The sequence below is a fragment of the Chenopodium quinoa genome, unplaced genomic scaffold (genome assembly GCF_001683475.1).
Source record: "Chenopodium quinoa cultivar QQ74 unplaced genomic scaffold, ASM168347v1, whole genome shotgun sequence".
Lineage (NCBI taxonomy): Eukaryota > Viridiplantae > Streptophyta > Magnoliopsida > Caryophyllales > Amaranthaceae > Chenopodium > Chenopodium quinoa.
In genome coordinates this window covers 2,686,746-2,706,442 of record NW_018744502.1, presented here as the reverse complement: position 1 = coordinate 2,706,442, position 19,697 = coordinate 2,686,746, and the positions used below count along the sequence as shown (strand labels likewise).

General features: G+C 44.6%; 1 protein-coding gene across 1 annotated transcript; it reads right to left on the bottom strand.

The window, feature by feature from the left end:
• Positions 1–3,162: 3,162 nt before the first annotated feature.
• On the bottom strand, positions 3,163–5,438 carry LOC110698221. The gene is made up of 5 exons (XM_021875620.1): positions 5,198–5,438; positions 4,891–5,074; positions 3,957–4,608; positions 3,628–3,660; positions 3,163–3,510 (listed from the first exon to the last, which is right to left on the bottom strand). Exons 1-5 carry the CDS (start codon positions 5,436–5,438, stop codon positions 3,163–3,165), a joined length of 1,458 nt encoding a protein of 485 aa, XP_021731312.1.
• Between the last annotated feature and the right edge of the window lie 14,259 nt (positions 5,439–19,697).

Below are 19,697 nucleotides of genomic sequence, written 5' to 3'. Positions count from 1 at the left end.
ATACCCCTAACTACTCTCCTCAATTCGCTTAAGAAAGTTTAAGATCATGATTAGCATTTAACTAACTGATCGAATTGTTTTGAATAGGGCTTTGAATCAATCTTTCACTATATAAGTGACCTACCATGGGTGTCTCGTACGTTGCTCCTTAAATTAGCTTAATTATGTAATTAATTTTCTGCCTGATCTACAAACGTCCTCTCATACATTGATATAGTGGACGTGTTAATGAATCACGTTAAATATGTGTATTTTTTTCAATTTGTTGATCTATTGCTTAATGTTTTTTTGCATGTATTACAAACTTACATCATGGATAATAATCATGTAAACAAAAATCATTGAGTTCAAGCTAGGGGTCAAACATGCAAGGGTTATGATGGGTATACATGGAAATACAACCTATCTTGAATTGACCTGAGCAAACTTGAACCACACCTAAAACTAGACTTGAGCTGAAATTAATCTGATTTGACCGAAATTATTTACATCTAATAGCAATTTGTTTCTCACAATAAGTTAATAGTTCTTCTCATTTTCCTTTTACACGTTTGTCAAAAATACACATTATTCTAAATTGTTAATATCTATAAGTATTACATATTAATGAAAATTATTAAATTTAGATTTCAAAGTACTCATCGAAACGAATCAACCAAGAATAGCAAGATAATGAAAAATAAATCTTCTATATAGTGGATTTAAAACTTGTTTACCTTGAGAGCTACTTCGTAGTCATATTCAAACTACACATATTATTTTATTTTTATTTTTCCTAAAAAAAAAAAACCACTACCGTGTTATGATTAAATTTTTTTTGTGATTGATGGTTGATTTATAAGAAATCGGTGTTATTTCATAGAGATAAACTTGACTTTTATTTGTCCAATTTGCATGCATGTGCTGATGATATGATCTACTTCATATTATTAGTTTATCACACTATTCATGAAATTGACTTAATTTTATTGCACTTGGTTAATACGACGAGTACTACACCTTTTGGCTCTTTGACGTTAATTTGCACATAGTTAAGATCATATAATCAAGTTTTCATATTAAAATGGTTTAACAATAGTCATGTCAATAGAAAGTACTTGGAATTGCTAGAACGCATGAGAATGTTGAATTGGTTCATATACAAACGCGCACAAGTACAAAATGTCAAACCTCATTAAATACTTGCTAGAATTTTGATTGTGTACTACAAATATACCACCGATTCAATTTTTCAATAAGAAATATTCAATTTGTTGGCAAAATTCTAATTAGCTGGTTGGTTTTGTCAAGTAATATTGAGTAGACAACGAAAGTTTAGAACGACCCGTTGCATATGGCATAATCTACAAACGTGTTAATAGCAATATAGCATATTTACATAAGATAAATAAATAATTATTAGTGTGGTCGAATTGGGTTGCAAAATGAATGCAAGTAAATTTCACAATTTGTTAATTATAATTATTAGCACATCAATTACATGGGTAATTCATATAGTGGGTAGATAAGTTTTTTAATTTCCAAAGTGAACCTTTTTTAAGGGGTGGTTCTTAAGGTCAATCTCTTTGTCAATTCTATTTGATTTCCATAATACCAAATATAATGTCAAATATAATGTAAACTAATGGGAATTTTTTTTATTTTATTTATTATATTTTTTTTTGACAAAAGTTCACTCAGAAAGAAAAGCTGAAAAAACCAAAAAAAACCCCTAGAAAGAGTAACGAAGTAGCCGACGTTTCCTAGCTGAAGTAGCAAGATGATGAGCAGGATAACTGCCTATCGAGCAACCTTCTAAAGAAGACAAACAGTAAAAGTTGGAAGGATGTCCTTTAGCTGTTGCAGGATCCAAACAACAGAGATGTCATTGGAACTGTCATTTCGCAGACTAGAAAGGGTGGCCATACAGTCTGTACGAACTTGCAGATGGGTGAAACCACGTTGATGTGCCATCCGTAAAGCAAAGAGACAGACAAGTAACTCTGCCTGAAAAGCCGACAGGGCAAAGCAAGCTTGAGCTCCACCTCCTAAGCAGATATCAGTATCTAAAGAGTAAAAGCACCAACCAGTACTCGCCCTGCAATCCTTGGAGTCCCAAGCTCCATCCACAATGAGATCTACTGACGGCTGCACATTACCACAACGATGAAGGGAAAGAGAGAACACTTGAGGACCAAAACCAAGGGGAGGGGCAACATCTTCCAGGGTATCGTCCCTAGGTGTAGAACTACGAAGGAACCAGTCCTGAGCAATTTGAAACACAGCTGCAGGAGACCAGTGAGCTCCCCGAAACCGAATGTTATTTCTGAGGACCTAAATGGCCCAAGTGAAAGAAAAAATAGAGTTCAAGGCCGACTAATCCCCAAGTGTGATGATAGAAGAAATTAAGGAAGTGAACCACTGTGAAAAAGAAAGATCAGTCGTAGGAATCCGAACACCCAAGGGACCAAAAATCCAGAGACGCCGAGTAAACGAGCACTGAAGGAAGAGATGATCAGTCGACTTAGAGCAAAGGTGACAAAAGGAGCAATTAGGGTCTATAGTGACACCCTTGTTGCGTAATTTAAGCGCCACTAAAAGTGCATCATGAAACAACCTCCAAACAAAGAGTTTCCATCTGGGGAGAACAGTTAAAGCCCACAGTTTGTTCCACCCTAACGGAAAGACCAAGGATGCATCTTGAGGAAAAAAATCCGAGTGGCGGATCAGATTCGCATATGCCAAATTTGAAGAAAAAACCCCATCTTGAGTGAATTTCCAGTAAAAAAAATCATCCATAAGTAGAGGAGGAAATAAACCATGAACCAAAGAAGGGTCCATGCGTTAGTGCATGGATCCAGAAGAGAAGACACTAGAGTCGGGTGAACCGATCCAGCTAAAGAGTCCTTGAACTGCATAGATGTCCCTAGCACCCAAGAATCCTGAAGAATACGAACCTGAGAACCATTTCCTATCTTCCAGCTAAGACCCATCAACAGGGACCTAAAACCCTCCATTAAGCTTCTACAACCCCAGGAAGGTCTAGAAATACGGTCTTAAGCGCGAAGATTCAGAAGTGAAGGATATTTGGAATGGATAACCCGAGAAATGAGCAGTTAAGGATTCTGTATAATACGCCAAGATTGCTTAGCTAACAAGGCTGAGTTAGAAAAAACCCAGGTGTCAAAGTCCTAATCCCCCAAAACCTTTAGGTCGAAAGAGAAGGGAGGAAGGGGCCATAGCAAGACCTTTAGAGTGAGGATTAGTCTTCCACCAGAAACGGATCAAAAGATTGTTAATGGCATCAGTGACTGAGGAAGGAATCTTAAACACCGATAAAACATGATTAAGAGAAGTAACCAAAACGGAGCTAATAATTACCAACTTAGCTGCAGCAAAAAGATGAAGGGAGGCAAAGCCGCTCAACCGATTAACAATCGTATCAATGAGGGGTTGAAAAGCTTTACGTTTACTTCTGCCAATATCCACCGGAAGACCTAAGTACGAACCCAAGGATGCTTGCACTTTTAGCTACAGAGTAGAAGCTAAAAAATCTCGATAGTCATCAGGCATATTAGGGCTTAACCGGACAAAGGACTTCTGTAAATTTACCATCTGCCCCGAGAGGGCACAAAACTATTGGACCACCTGCAGAACTTCATTACAAGCCGTAGGAGAAGGCTAAAAGAAAAGAAGGGAATCATCAGCAAAAAACAGATGTGAGATCGAAGGAGCATGTCTAGAGATTGTAATGCCTCGAAAAATATGATCTCTTTCAGCCCTGCGGATCATAGCAAAAAAAAACTCTATGTAGAGGACAAATAAATATGAGATAAAGGATCCCCTTGAGGAAGCCTGTGCGCAGGTCGGAAGATCTTTGTAAGATTTCCATTAACGAGGATTTGATAGGAAACTATAGAAACACACTGCTGAATGATGTGAATCCAATACGGAGGGAAGCCAAAAACCCGAAGAACCTGCCACAGAAACTTCCAGTTGACCCTGTCATAGGCTTTGTTCATATCCAGTTTCAGAGCAGTAGACATAGTACGACCCCGGGATCGATTCATATAAGAAAAAAACTCATGATCGGTAAGGCTATTATCAGACATAAGTCTCCCTGGTACAAAAGCATTCTGGGAATCCGACACTAGGGAAGGCAGAACTTTTCGAAGTCTAAAAGCAATGCATTTGGCAATGCATTTGTAAAGGACATTGCATAAACCTATTGGGCGAAACTGAGAAGGCTGTTGTGGATGATCCACCTTGGGGAGGAGAACAATGAAGGTACGATTCCGTTCACGAAGCATGTGACCATGGAGGAAGAAATATTGCACAGTAGAAATAACTGAAGGGCCGACAGTAGTCCAATGAGATTTAAAGAACGCAGAAGTGAATCCTTCAAGACCAGGGGTTTTAGAGTCATTAATGTTGAACATAACTTGCTTGATTTCAGCAGCAGATATAGGAATCATAAGGTCAACCTTACCAGAAGGCGAGAGGTGAGGAAGGTTCATAGTAGCCCAGTCAAAATCAAGCAGGTTAATGTGCTCATATGGAGAACAAAACAGATGCGAGAAATAATCAAGAATGATTTTACGAACACCGTCATGGTCATGAACCACCCAACTGCCATTTGAATCTAAAAGACCCTGAATTTTATCTTTACGGCGACAGGCCTGGACATAGGAGAAGAGAAGATGAGAGTGACAATCTCCCAAGGCATCCCATTTAATCTTAGCCCGTTGCTTCCAATACAAAAAAGCAGCCTGAGATTAAGCAATCTTCTCGTCCCGAAAAGAGAGGAACAGATGTCGATGAAGTTTGGAATTCAAATTTCGAGCTAGGGGGGAAATAGAAGTATGCAACTCCTTCCAGTTGATGCCCCAGAGATTCTTGTGATTGACACACCATTTAAGCAGCTTACTACGCAAAATCTCCAGCTTTCTAGAAATAGTATACATAGGAGAACCTGAAACTTCCAGGGACCAAGATAAAGAAATGATGTTCGCCACCTCTTTTGAAAGAAGACACCAGTTTTCAATTCTGTATGGCCGATGAGGAGTGAATTCAGGTTTATCCTGAAGAATTATAGCTGCATGATCCAAAAACAGAATAGGCTGGTGAAGAAGAGAGGCTTCCGGATGATCGAGCAACTAGTAATGTGTTCCAAAAGCTTTATCTAATCGTTAAAAGGTAGGATCTCTATTATTATGACCATTAGTCAAGGTAAAAGTAGGTCTAGTAAAAGGGATATGTAACAAGCCACTATCAATTTTCCATTCCTGGAACTGTGTTTGTCCCGTAATTTTTGCTGAACCCCCAACTTTGTCTGTGTTGTATTCAACTTGATTGAAATCCCCAATTAGAAGCACTTTGTGATAGGTTTGTAAAAGATGAGTAAATTCAGCCCAAACAGAAGAGCGACCCGATAAATCAGGTGATCCATACACAAACATTATATATTTTATTTCATCATTTAGAGTACAAACTTCACACAAAATAACATTTGGGGAAACCGAGATAGGTACTACTCGAAGCAGGGAAAACCAAAACACTACTAACCCGCCGCTAAGACCCTTACCACAATAACCATCAAACCTTAGTGATTAGGGGATTTTTATCCACCAATCACCATCTGACACGTGGACCAACCAAGTTCCGCCACGTGTCCTTCACGTAGGCCAATGGGAGCCTGCCACGTGTCAACCAGAGATATGTCCTCCATGGACAAATTGCGACGCGAGACGTGTCCATCCATGCCAAATAGGTAAATCAGCCAACAAGGCCCAATCTTGGTGGGAGGCCCAGTCAGCCCTAGGTTTAACCTAAACCTAGAGAGTGGCACGCTTCCCAAGGTTATAAATACCTTCATTAGTCCTCATTAAAGGGGATTACGCACATTAAACACTCTCACCTAGAGAAACTCAATTACAATATTCCGCATTAATTACTCCGTAAACAAGTACTAACTTGACTGTTGGAGGCGGACCTCCAAACCACCCGGAGAGTCCGTTTGTTTTGCAGGTACAGGCGTCCGGTTCCAGTCTCGGAATTGTAACTCTCCCGCAGGACATCAGAAAACCCCGAAACATTTTTGCGCCGTCTGTGGGGAGAGTACTTTTGAGATGGCATCCACGTCTGTACCGACTCCTGAAGAGAGGCGTCCCCTGGACGACCCTCAAGTTCAGTCGGACCATGATACTGAAGAAGAGTTTGAAGTTGAAGCTCATACAGCTTCAGACGGGACCCTAGGGGCCCGGGGCACCCGTCATACCGAAAGGAGAGAACGGGAAGATCCTCAAACTGGACACAATGATCCAGTCGGCGCACCGCCTGCTCAGCAGCAGCCGACTAATGGGTCTGATCCCATTACAGGGAACGAACTCATGACCTTCATGAGGGGCTTCAAGGGAGAGATTCAGGAGCTGATCAATAAAAAGACACCTGTTCCGGCCAAGGAGCAGTCGGCTAAGAAACCTTCCTCTTCAGGAAAGAGGAAGCCTGTTCGAGGGCGAGAGGCGACCCCTTATCCTAACTCTAGGAAGTGGGAGCCTCCTGTCCTTGATTTCAAAAAGTACCGCTTTCCTACTCCAGGAAAGAGGAAACCCATTCGTCATATTCAGGCGGATGGGCCGAAGAAAACATATACAGATGCTCGGCTATTGCTAGAGCAGAAGAGGAACGACCGACTGTCAGAGTCGGCCTCTACTTTAGATTTTCAGGATAGTCTGCGCAATACCTCTATGAGGTATGCTCAGTCAAATCATGAGAGTCAGACAGGCGGTACCTCCCGTCGGTCTGATTTTCAAAGTGACCAGGCGGTGCCAAACTTACCATTTGTACCGCAACAATATTTTCTGCAGCCACCTCTGTTTGGAGGACAGGCGGCAAAAAATGTCCAACCTATGGACTGGCAGCTACGGTTGCTTAGACTTGGGGAACAGCCGTCGGCCTTCTCCAAGGAAATTACTGAAGCCGCTCAGCCGGCAAAAGTGAAAAATGTGTTAGTAGGCGCCTATGACGGCACTACTAACCCAGAAGACCATTTGATGGCATTCACCAACCTGATGTACCTTCAAGGGTTGGATGATCCCACTTGGTGCAAGTGTTTCCCAGCGACTCTTAAAGGAATCGCACAACAATGGTTCGGCAACCTACCGACTAGTTGTGTGAACAACTTCAGGACGCTTGCTTACTTATTCACCTCCAACTTTGCCATGAACATACCTGCAAAGAAGACGACCCTTGATTTAGGGACGATTCAGCAGGGCGAGAAGGAGGGGCTTCGTTCTTACATCAGGCGGTTTAACCTGATGAGAATACAGATTCAAGGGCTACTAGATGAGGTAGCTTATACTGACTTTTTTAGAGGTCTCAAGGACGGGTCGACCTTCAAATTTGATTTGGTTCGAAAGAGGGTGGCGACTCTTCAAGAAGCCTTGATTGAAGCAGAAGCCTATATACAGGCGACTGATCTTTGTAGTACTGGAAAGCAGTCAGACGGAAAGAGGTTCGACAAGAAAGAAGGACGACAGAAACAGTCGTCCAACAAAGATGAGAAAAAGAGAAAAGAGGTCTGGGCGGCCAATTCCTCTAAACAGCCGGCCCAGAAGAAGAAGAAAGAATTCAAACCATACTCCCCAAAGTATGTGTTTAACAGGGATAGCCAAGCTATCCTAAAAGAAATCAAGGGGCGGATCTTAATTGAGAAGCCAGCCCCCATGAAGGGTTCTGCGAGCAATCGGAACCAAGAAAAATTCTGTGATTATCATGAAGATGTTGGTCATCAAACCAAGGAATGCATCAGTCTCATGCGGTATCTGGACCGCTTGGCTGAACAAGGCGATCTTGACTCTTATGTCAAGAAATCTAAGGGGTACACTTCCTTGAAAAAGCAGTCGGCCAAAAAGAATCAACAGGCCGACATTTCTGATACAGATGATGCAGTCGTCTACACCATTGCAGGCGGCTTCTCGGGAGGCGGCCCCACTATCAGGGGAAATAAGAACAATATCAGGCGACTAGACGTCAATTCCGTTCACCAAGAACGGCCCTCCAAATATTCATTTCCTGAAATTGTCATCACTGAAGAAGATCTAGGAGGGGTAAGGGGGCCGCATGACGACCCTATTATTATTGAATGCAAAGTGGCCAACCAGAGAGTTGGCCGAATCCTCATAGATACCAGAAGCTCCTCAGATCTTATCAGTAGCAAATGTCTGTCTAAGCTCAAGTATCAGACTGATTGCATACATCCGGTATCCCACCCTCTAGTAGGGTTTGGAGGAGGAGTCGTCCACCCAGTGGGACGAGTGGATTTACCCATCCGCCTGGGTGAAAAAGGAGAAGGTCGCCACATGGTGGTCCGGTTCCTGGTAGTTGAGGAACTCTCGGCCTACAACACGATTCTGGGACGACCAACCCTGAATAATTCCAAGGCTGTTATAATCCCGTCTCTTATGTTGCTCAAATTTGAGAGGGATGATGGAACAGTCGGCTCCCTAAGGGGAGATCAGAAGATGGCCCGAGAGTGCTATCTCTCGGATATTAAGCCCACTGTCATGGCCGCTGGGTCAAGAGGTGGAAAAACAGACCTTGACAATGTCAAGGAGAGTGCGCCTGTTCAAGAAGCAGGCGGCAATAAAAGAAAGGCTGCCCAGATGGGGGCCACAAGAAAAAAGAGAAAATAGCAATCCTTGGCAGAGGAGTGGTCAGATGAATTCCACCCTCAGCCGGCTGGTCAGCATACGGACCTGATCCTAGACGACTCGCGCCCTGACCGAATAGTCAAGGTTGGGACGACTGCTCTGAGAGTTTAGGGTGATGACTTTCATCAACTTTTGAATGAATACAAAGACATCTTTGCATTCGAAGTCCATGAAATGCCAGGCATCAGCCCTGACCTGGCGGTACATAAATTGGCCGTGGATCCGAAAAAGAAGCCGGTAAGGCAGAAGAAGCGGAACCATGGCGAAGAAAGAAGTCAGGCGGCAGCCGTCGAAGTTAAGAAACTACTTGATGCAGGGTTCATTTAGCAATGCTACTTCCCAGACTAGGTTGCGAATGTAGTTCTTGTTAAAAAGCCGAATGGTACCTGGCGAATGTGTGTGGACTACACGGACCTAAACAAGGCGTGCCCAAAAGACAGTTACCCTCTGCCTAAAATTGATAATCTGGTCGACTCAACAGCCGCTCATGCTTTGATGAGCTTTATGGACGCCTACTCTGGTTTCCATCAAATTCCTTTATGGAAGAAAGATCAAGAGAAGACGACCTTTGTCACTGATCAAGGGTTATACTGTTACACGGTCATGCCGTTTGGTCTGAAGAATGCCCCGGCCACCTTCCAGCGAATGATAAATACTGTATCTTTGATCAGATTGGGAGGAACGTCGAGGCATACATTGATGATATGATTGTTAAGTCTAAGCTTCAGATAGATCATCTGTCGGACCTCCGAGAAACTTTTTCCACACTCAGGCAGAACCATGTCATGCTCAATCCCAAGAAATGTGTATTCGAAGTTGAGTTTGGGGAATTTCTCGGATTTCTTATCAATCAGAGAGGAATAGAGGCAAACCCTGAGAAGGTGCAGGCGGTCATCGACATGCAGTCGCCTCGTACCGTCCGAGAGGTTCAGAAGCTAACAGGTTGTCTGGCGGCCTTGGGAAGATTTCTAAGTCGATCAGGTGACAAATGCTTATACTTCTTCCAGGCCATTAAGAAAAAGGCAAGGTTTGAATGGGGGCCGGATGCTGAGGCGGCCTTCCAAAAGTTAAAAGTTCATTTGCATTCCTTGTCGAGGCTGGTCAGTCCTTTGCCCAAAGAAGTACTTTACATGTATCTGGCCGTCTCAGATCATGCTTTAAGTGTTGTCCTTCTTGCTGAAAGAGACGGCTTCCAGTTCCCGGTCTACTTTGTCAGTCATGTACTGAAAAATGTCGAGTTGAGGTATCCCTTAGTGGAGAAATTTGGTCTCGCACTCTTCATGGCTGTTAAAAAATTGAAGCCCTACTTTTTGGCACATGCAGTCGTCGTGTACACAGATCAACCTATCAAGCGGCCACTGACCACCATGGAGTCGTCAGGCCGGATGATCAAATGGGCCATAGAAATTCAGAGCCTCGAAGTCACATTCGACCCTAGGAAAGCAGTGAAGGGGCAAGCCTTTGCTGATTTTATTGTTGAAATGACTCGTCCCCCTGATTCTCAAGTTCCAGACCAAGTCTGGAAGGTATATGTGGACGGGAGCTCTACTTCAAATGGTTGTGGAGAAGGCGTCATATGTCAGTCGCCAGAGGGCGACAGGTACGAGTATGCTCTACGTTTCAATTTTCAGGCCTCAAACAATGAGGCAGAATATGAAGCCTTACTAGCCGGAATCCGCATGTGTAAGGCGGAAGGGGCAAGAAAGATAAACGCCTGTTCTGATTCACAATTGATAGTGAGTCAGTACAATGGCGAATACGAAGCAACCCATCCGGCAATGATCAACTATTTACAGGCGGTACGACAAGTAGTCGGATCCCTTGAAGATTTTCATTTGACTCAAGTGCCGAGATCAGAAAACAACCAGGCGGATGCTCTTTCAAAATTAGCATCCTCGGCCTCCTGTGATACTCCACGAACTGTTTTCTGGGAGGTGATGGAGAAAAGACGCATTGAGGTAGACCCTATTGGAATCTTAGACAGAAGTTCAACCTGGATGGATCCAATCAGGACGTATCTCACAGACGGCACCTTGCCGGATGATCAACACTAGGCGGCTGCACTGAAAAAACGAGCAACCAGCTTTGAAATGATAAAGGGAGAACTTCACAAAAGGGGATATCTTCAACCCTTCTTTGAAGTGTGTTACTCCAGAAAAAGGACGAGAGATCCTAGAAGATCTCCACTCTGGTTACTGCGCTTCCCATGTAGGCGGCAGGTCGCTTGCTCAACGGGCAAGGCGGCAGGGTTACTTTTGGCCTACTCTGGAAGCAGATGCAATGGAGATGGTGAAAAAATGTGACAAGTGCCAAAAGTTTGGCAAGCTAATTCACCGTCCAGCTACCGACCTCACTACCATTCATAGCCCACTACCGTTTGCTAAGTGGGGCATGGATATTCTGGGTCCCTATACGCCTGCTACAGGCGGTAGGAAGTATATACTTGTGGCAGTCGACTACTTCACTAAATGGGTAGAGGCGGAGGCTGTCAAGGGAATCAAGACGAAGGATGTGATTTCATTCGTCTGGAAAAATATCATCACTCGGTTCGGGGTTCCCATGTCTATGGTTTTTGATAATGGTCCCCAATTTGAGACTCCTGTTCTCAAAAGCTGGTTGGGTGACCAAGGTATCTCATATTACTTTGCATCAGTCGGCCGTCCACAAGCAAATGGCCAAGTAGAAGCCTTTAATAAAATCATCTCAGACGGACTCAAGAAAAAGATTGAGCGAGCAGGCGGCCTATGGGCAGATGAACTACCACATGTTCTCTGGGCCATTAGGACGACTGAAAAAGGATCGACTGGAGAGACCCCTTTTCTCCTAACCTATGGGGCAGAAGCTGTTCTGCCAATCGAACACTACGAGCCGACTCTTCGAGTAATGTTATATGACGAAGAGGCAAACTGGGAATCCATGCGCCTGGCCTTGGACTCACTCCCAGAAAGGAGGGGCAATGCAGTCTTGCGCCATGAAATTTACCGCCTGAGAATGACCAGATCATACAACAAAAAAGTACACAGGCGTCCACTCAAAGTGGGGGACCTTTTACTAAGAAAGATGGAAGCAGACGGTAGGGCTAATGAGTCTGGCAAATTAACTCCCAATTGGGAAGGACCCTACCGAATCTATGAAGAGGTCAGGGACGGTACCTACCGTCTGGAAACACCAGACAACCAATCGTTGCCTCGAACCTGGAATGTAGATAATCTTAAGAAATATTATTTTTGAATGATGTAAATAGCCGAGAGCTACTTAATAAAAGTTTACTGTTTCATTCAATTTTGTACTAAGAGGGGCATGCCTACTGACAAACATTCGGCTACTCTCCCATAACATAGTTCACCAAGAACTATCAAAGGCTCATGGCCGAAATGGTCAGATCAGGCGCCATGCCAACTGATTCAAATGTTAAACTAATCCGACCTGTCCCAACATCATAGCAGGCGTCCGGCGGCATCCATCCGGATGAAATTCGTCGCAGTGAGCAGCTCCCTTTTGGGTGGAACATTGTTTTATAAAATAATTACACGGCACCTATACGACTGTCTAACCAAGACAACCACGTAGCCGTTTCTCATACAAGGATACCTCTCACTTAATCGACTAATCAGGTCCAAGTGTTTGCAGTAACCATCCGTGTCAACCAACCGACTGAACTACTTGGGATAAGAACAGTCTGTACCTTATGAGTTAATAGCCAACAAACATTGGCGAATAAAGGGGAACAATCGGTACCCACCGCTTGAAGCCCCTACTACTCAGTCACTTGGCGTCTAAGTAACAACCATGTTTACTTGGTCACTCCTTAAAACTTGGTATGAAACTAAAAAAAAAAAAGGTGTCCATATTTCGCCTGTTCTTACTAAGTTAACACAGCAGGGACTAGCCGGCCTAGACCGCTTAGTGTTTTTTTTTTTTTTTTTTTTTTTTTTTTTTTTTTTTTTTTTTTGCTTAAAACCATGGCAGGTAAGAAACCACCTTCCTACTTGGTTAATACTAAAAATGACAGGACCGCCCGCCTAAAGGGGATCCAGTCTTCGAAATGAGTCAGACATTTGGATAAATGGCCGACTGATCGCCTAGCCTGGTAACAGACAACCAGTCGTGAAGGGGCATAGGCAGTGTGGCTACCTCTTACCTGTCTACAACTATCGACCATGCAAACAGTCGGTATAGTATGCAACTGGATATCAGAGTTTCGATGCTTAGCAAAATAAAAGCACCAATTCGAAAATTCGAAACATTTTGGCAAAAAGGCGACCTAAAATAATGGTTGCCTAAGTTATATTAACAGCCGGCCATAAAGATCGGCATAAATATTCAAAACCTCGGCCCCTTGGCCAGGTAAAAGATACAAAAGAAGCCGGCCATAAAGACCGGCAAAATATTCAGAGCCCCGGCCCCCTGGCCGGGTAAGGAAAAACAAACGGCACGCAGGCCGAAGAAATAAAAGACAAGCTTAAGATGGGGGCAGATCTTCAACAGTAGCAGTTGCCGCCTGGTCAAAATTCTTCTTGCTTGACTCGGCCTCAGCTGCATCTTTTTTCGACGCATCTACCCCAAGCGGCACTAGGGCCACTACCGGATACTCCTCCTCAAACGCCTCGTCCTCAGCAGCCGCCAGGATCTCTTGATTATATCTCTCAGAGCACTGGCGATACGTTTTTTCCCATGAGGCAAAGTCGGCATTGGGGAAGAGACGGCCCCAGGTCAGGCGCTGGATCTGAGCCGAGTCTTCCATCATCTCTCGGACCAGATCCTGCTTTTCTTGCTCGGCCTTTGCCGAGAGCTCCGTAGTAAGACTCTTCTCCTGAGTCGCCAAGCGCTCCTTAACGCGCTCCAAGGATTTCTCCAAGGAGTCGTATGAGGTCATTTTTTGGCGAAGAGGTTTCAGCTCGGCCTTGAGATTGTTGATGGTCGTCTCCAGCTCATTATTTATCTTCTCGGCCGCCTCCAACTGAGTTCGGATAGCAGAGGTAGCCTGCGCCTGATAATAAAGAATATCAGTTGTCAAAATCTCATTTTGGGCAATTTGAAACATTTCCTTATCACAGTCGGAGGCGGCCATAGCTTTAGCAGCCTTTACCTCTTTGTTCTTCCTATCAAGCGGCTTGCGAAGGCAGTTCACTTGGAGCAGAGCCTGAGTAAAAGGAAACAGGCGTCAATTTTTAAACAAAAAACAGGCGTCCTGGAGTTTAAATGACAAAATTATGCTAAGTATAACTCAGCATGGACCCCTGCGATTCCGTCTAGGTCAAGGGTACCGACACCCCTAATCGCCTCTCTCTCAGCCGGAGGGACGACTTTGATCATAGACTTGGCCACCTCGACCAGGTCCGATTCCTGAGGGCCGGCTGCATCAGGCATAAACAAGCACGTTAGACCTAGTAAAAAGGAAGCAAGTCTGAATTCACAAGGACAGTTCCATACTTCTAGGCGGCCTGCTTGGAGTTTGAGAGCGGCTGTTTCTCGGCCGCCGCATTTTTCCTGGCCGCGCCAGGAGAGCTCGCAACAGTCGTCCTTCGGGTCTTGGAGTCCGGCTGTTGGGAAGAAGAAGTTCTTGGAGTGCCCGTCTAAAAAAAAAAAAAAAAAAAAAGAGAGAGCACACGGTCAGTATCTGCATAAACCCAACTTCAAAAAGGAGAAGGGGTGAAAGGCTTGGAACTTACCAAGGGCGCCTCCTTGTTAGGAAAGTCGGCAGAGGATTGTTGCATAATAGAGGCTTGCAACATAGCCGCCGCAGTCTTGGAAGCGGTAATTTTGCTCATGGCGTCCGCTGCAAGAACAAATACCAAAGTTAATAAAAAGTCATAACAGTAATGAATGGCAAAACAGAGTATTCGACAGGCCAGCTACCTCTTGAGCACCGACTACTGAGGCCACAGGCGGCCAAAAAGTACTCTTCATAGAGCCATTTGAAGCTCGGGACGAAGTGCAGGGGTACTTGCTCTCGCACCCCTGTAGTAGAGTCAACCCTCGTCTCTATTTTAAAGAGTCCTTTGTCTAGGATCTCTTTCTTAGCTCTTGGGGGAACAGGCGGCATGCTGCGACTGCCTGCCAGAAGAGACGGATCCCTGTTCCATCTGTTGAAGCGCTGGTTCAGCTCCGTGTTTGAACTCTCAATGATAAGGAAGGTGCTTCGCCAATCCTTCCACTTGTTTTCTTTACCTCTTGTCATGAGGTAGCCTCTGTGGCTGGTCAATTGATACTAGTCGGTACCGCCTGCCTTAGGGGTCCGGCTGAGGTAGTTCATGTGGGCGAAAGCCTCGAAGTTTGGCTCCACCCCGTGCAGTTCGCACCCGGCCATATAGCCGAGAACGTTGAACCAAGAGTTTGGGGCTAACTGCCATAACCCCAACTCATACCCATCCAAGATCCGCTGAACAGCCGGATGTAGTGGGAAGCGCAGCCCAGCTCTGATGCCCGCCTCGTAGCAGCCGAAGCAGGCGCTATCGTAGCTGGTACCAGCCGGTCAGACGACTGTGTCCTTTGGATCCGGCACAAAAACTAAAAAGCCGGGGCCCATTGTGTGATTCGCAATAAAGCTCCCCACTTTCTCTTGCATGGCCTTGATCCGGCCTTTTGGGACAGTGCAGTAGTAAGGGGTATTTTGCTCTCTGTAAGAGGCGGACGGCTCCGCCCAATTGTCCCCCTTCTCAACTGCATGAGAAAGCCTCACCTCTTGTAGGCGGTTGTTTTTCTCTTCTGTGTCTAGAGAAGTATGACCAGAAGAACTAGACTCGGACTTGTCCTCTGACGAATCCGAAGAGGACGACTCCTCTCCTCTTCCAGAGGGGCCCGCCTCCTCTCCTTCGATAGGAGCGGGAGAAAAGGTAGACATGTCAATTGTAAAATGGGAAGGGACCACCTTGACCCCTCCTTCAGAGCTGTCGACGGTCAAGCCGCCTTGGTTTACTTCAGCATCTGGCGCCTGATCAGATGTCTCACTAATCGGCACCTGGTAGGAGGAGCCGTCTGAGTTGGTAATCCTAGCAGTTCTCTTTGTTCTGGCCATTATGTTCTGCATAGACACAGAGACAGTCGGACTTTGTATAAAGGGCAAAGATTGGTTCGGAAAAGGGCAGGCGGCACTCCTAGTCCTAGATTCAGCCGTCCCTGGTGACCGACTGATCACTAACCTAGGTCGTGTCGTGTGCTTCCGTGGTGCCATTTCAAAAAAAAAAATAAAATAAAGAAAAGATAAAAGAGTGAGAGAACCGACGATTACCTGAACAAGTGAAGTTGACGAAGTTCTGAGAATTCTGAGTAGCCGGCTTGTCAGAGCAGGCGGTAGGCAAAAAGAGTCCGGAATGTCTGAGCAAGTTCAGGGGTCCGAATGTTCTCTTCAAAAGTTCTCAAGTGTGAAAATGATTGAAGTCAACACACCCTTATATAGGCAAAAATGAGAAGGCGAAGGGTCACTCCCAAATTCAAAATTTGGGCGGGAAAATCTCTTGGCCTTTCGCCGAGTGACACCTGTAGCAGGTCGTCGCCTGTTACGGTGTGACACCTGTCACAGGTAACACGAGACCAGTCACGTGCCACCTGTGAGGGGCAAATGATTAGGGGATTTTTATCCACCAATCACCATCTGACACGTGGACCAACCAGGTTCCGCCACGTGTCCTTCACGTAGGCCAATGGGAGCCTGCCACGTGTCAACCAGAGATATGTCCTCCATGGACCAATTGCGACGCGACACGTGTCCATCCATGCCAAATGGGTAAATCAGCCAACAAGGCCCAATCTTGGTGGGAGGCCCAGTCAGCCATAGGTTTAACCTAAACCTAGAGAGTGGCACGCTTCCCAAGGTTATAAATACCTTCATTAGTCCTCATTAAAGGGGATTACGCACATTAAACACTCTCACCTAGAGAAACTCAATTACAATATTCCGCATTAATTACTCCGTAAACAAGTACTAACTTGACTGTTGGAGGCGGACCTCCAAACCACCTGGAGAGTCCGTTTGTTTTGCAGGTACAGGTGTCCGGTTCCAGTCTCGGAATTATAACTCTCCCGCAGGACATCAGAAAACCCCGAAACACTTAGGAGCTAATTTTTGTACAGCATCATTCACAGCAACAAAAATCTCCGTTATAAACATGATTGGGAACCAGATTCATAGAGGTGTGGCCCAAATCTTGAAAAAGGATGCCTCGATAATGTGGTTCATCTTGAGGTCTAGGGAAATAAGGCCCAAATACTGATGAAGCTTCAACATAAGGATCTAGGCCGTGGAAGATAGACCAAGGTGGCCCAGTTTGAGGCAGATTGTGAGTGAGACCTGTGCCTTGGTTCCGATTTGGATCAAGACCATGAAAAATGTGGTGGGGCAGCATGTACGGGACATGTGGAATTAAGGGAGCATGATCAAGAGGAAGTCCAATATTATGCATCTGTCTAGGTGGCATATTTTGCCCATTACCCATAAGTTGTCCAGATTGATGAGGATTATTTGCATGACTTACACGTGTATTATTGAAGGAGTCAGTGGTGGGTCATCAATTTTGAGGTCCTCCCTAATGCACTGGTTGATACCCAATTCCCGCCGCCAAACCTCGTCCCTGCTGTTCCGATAACCACTTTGCGGAGGTCCGGGCATGGGATAGTTAGTTGGTCAATTTTGCATCACCAAACCAAACTTGCCATCAAAGGAATGACTTTGCTCGGATTGAATTTTACATTTTGTTACGACTTTCCATATTTTGCAAACAAATTTTTTTTTCTTCCTTTTGAAAGGTGCAAAAGAAATACTACATTTTTGTTTTCTTTTACTCCCACGTACTTGTCCTCCATGATTAAATGAACGGAACTATGTCAGCAAAATGAGTGTAATTGGATGAAGACATTTACATACCCTAATAAAAACTAAAAAAAATGGAAAATAAAACACGCATACACACATACACATACATTACTAGTATATCATAGTGCTCCTTTAGAGCTTCGTAAGATTCTTGATGAGGATGTGCAAGGGGTGGCTTTATCACGTCTTGTTCTTTCTTGATAGTGTATTTGGTTGTTTTGTGTTTTTTTTCCTTCTTTTCCTTAGTGTAAGCCTCATTTGCATTAAAAAGACTATATAATAATAAGCAATATTTATCTAAGCGTAATATTAAGCAATATTTGTCTAATAAGCGTAATATTAAGCAAAATTTACAAGCTAAACACCCTTCCTTTCCGACTCCTATCTAATTACCGGATATTCCCGTTGATCATCAACTTATTGCTACTCCTGCTGTTGTTTAGGACCAGATTAGGGGTTTTCCGCGTGGTACATCATGCGGTAGAGACGGCTTACGTGCTCAACACCTTATGGATTGCTTGAGTGGTGCTGCAATTTCTATTTCAGATGAGTTGGTGGACTCTATTACGCAGGTGGTTAATCTCTTTCTTGCTTGGAAATGTCCTGCTGTGTTGGGAGAATATATTGCTAGTGCTCCTCTCACGCCACTTGTTAAGCCTGGTGGTGGTATTCGACCTATTGCTGTGGGTACCCTTTGGAGGTGTCTGGTTTCAAAGGTTGGGGATGCTTTAATTGGTCCACGTCTGGGAAGTTATTTAGGAAGTCTTCAGTTGGTGTTGGGGTGCCGGCGGGTGGTGAGGCTATTCTTCATGCAGTTAATTGTTTGGTCGAGGCTCGTGGTGGTGATGTTGGCCTCTCTATGTTGCTGGTGGATTTCCAGAATGCCTTTAATTTGGTTGACCGTATGACATTGTTGCGTGAGGTTCGTCTCCATTGTTCAACTCTCTCGAGTTGGGTTGAATTCTATTAATATACTCTAGCCAGGCTGTTTTATGGGGAGCATATCTTATGGTCATGTCAAGGTGTGCAACAGGGTGATCCTCTTGGCCCTTTGCTTTTTGCTTTGGTTCTCCATCCGTTGGTGTGCCGAATCAGGGATTATTTTGACTTATGTTTGCAGGCTTGGTATTTGGATGACGACACTATTATTGGTGACACCTTAGTGGTAGGAAAGGTTATGGAGTTGAATTTGGCGGAGGGACCTCGTCTCGGCCTCCATGTATACAATGAGAAAACGGAAGTTTTCTGGCCCACGGAGGACCCATGTAGCCGTCTCGTAGGTGTCTTTCCTCCAGATATTGCTCGTCCTGTACATGGTGTTAAGTTTCTTGGTGGTCCTGTCAGTGCGGATTCCTTTTTTTGTGGTGCGCTTGTTTTGCAGAGAGTGTCGAAGACCATTATGCTAATGGATGCTGTTGCTAAGCTTGATGATCCCTAATGTGAGTTGTTACTACTTCGTGCGTGTACTGGGGTTTCAAAACTCTATTATGCTATGCGCACTTGTCCCCTCGTCTTTTTGAAGTAGCCCAGATTTCTTTTGATGTGGCCTTACGGGCTTCTTTGGAGCGCATTGTAACTACTTCAGAACCTGGCTTTGGTGATTGGCAATGGTGACTTGCCACTTTACCTTATACTTATGGAGGACCGGGTGTTTATTCAGCGGGTGATGTTCGGCACTATGCTTTCCTTGCATTGCGTTTGCAGTCTACTGGTCTTCAGGTTACGCTTCTTTGCAATTCTGGTATTGTTAGTCCGGGACCGGCCTTCGATGATGCTCTTAGTCTTTTTAATAGGATTGTGGAGACTGACCTTTTGAGCAACCCTAGTGAGATCACTGCCCCTAAACTCATGAAGAAATTGGTAGATATATATTTCACGAAGGTTACTGCATCTACAACATCTACTTTCTCCGTATCTCCACGTCAGGTTGCCTTATGGAAGTCCGAGCAGGAGGATCACACTTCTGCCTGGTTGCAGGCGGTCCCAATATCGTTATTGGGTCAGACTATGAATGGTAAGCCTTACCGTTCTGTTCTTTGCTACCGGTTGTGTGTTCCTTTGTTTTCCGTTTTGACACCGTGTTCTGCTTGCTCAAGGGTTTTTGATGGAGATATTTTTGGGAATCATGCAGTGTCTTGTGCTGGGATGGTGGATATTAAATATCTACATAATGTTGTTCGCAATACCCTTGTTGA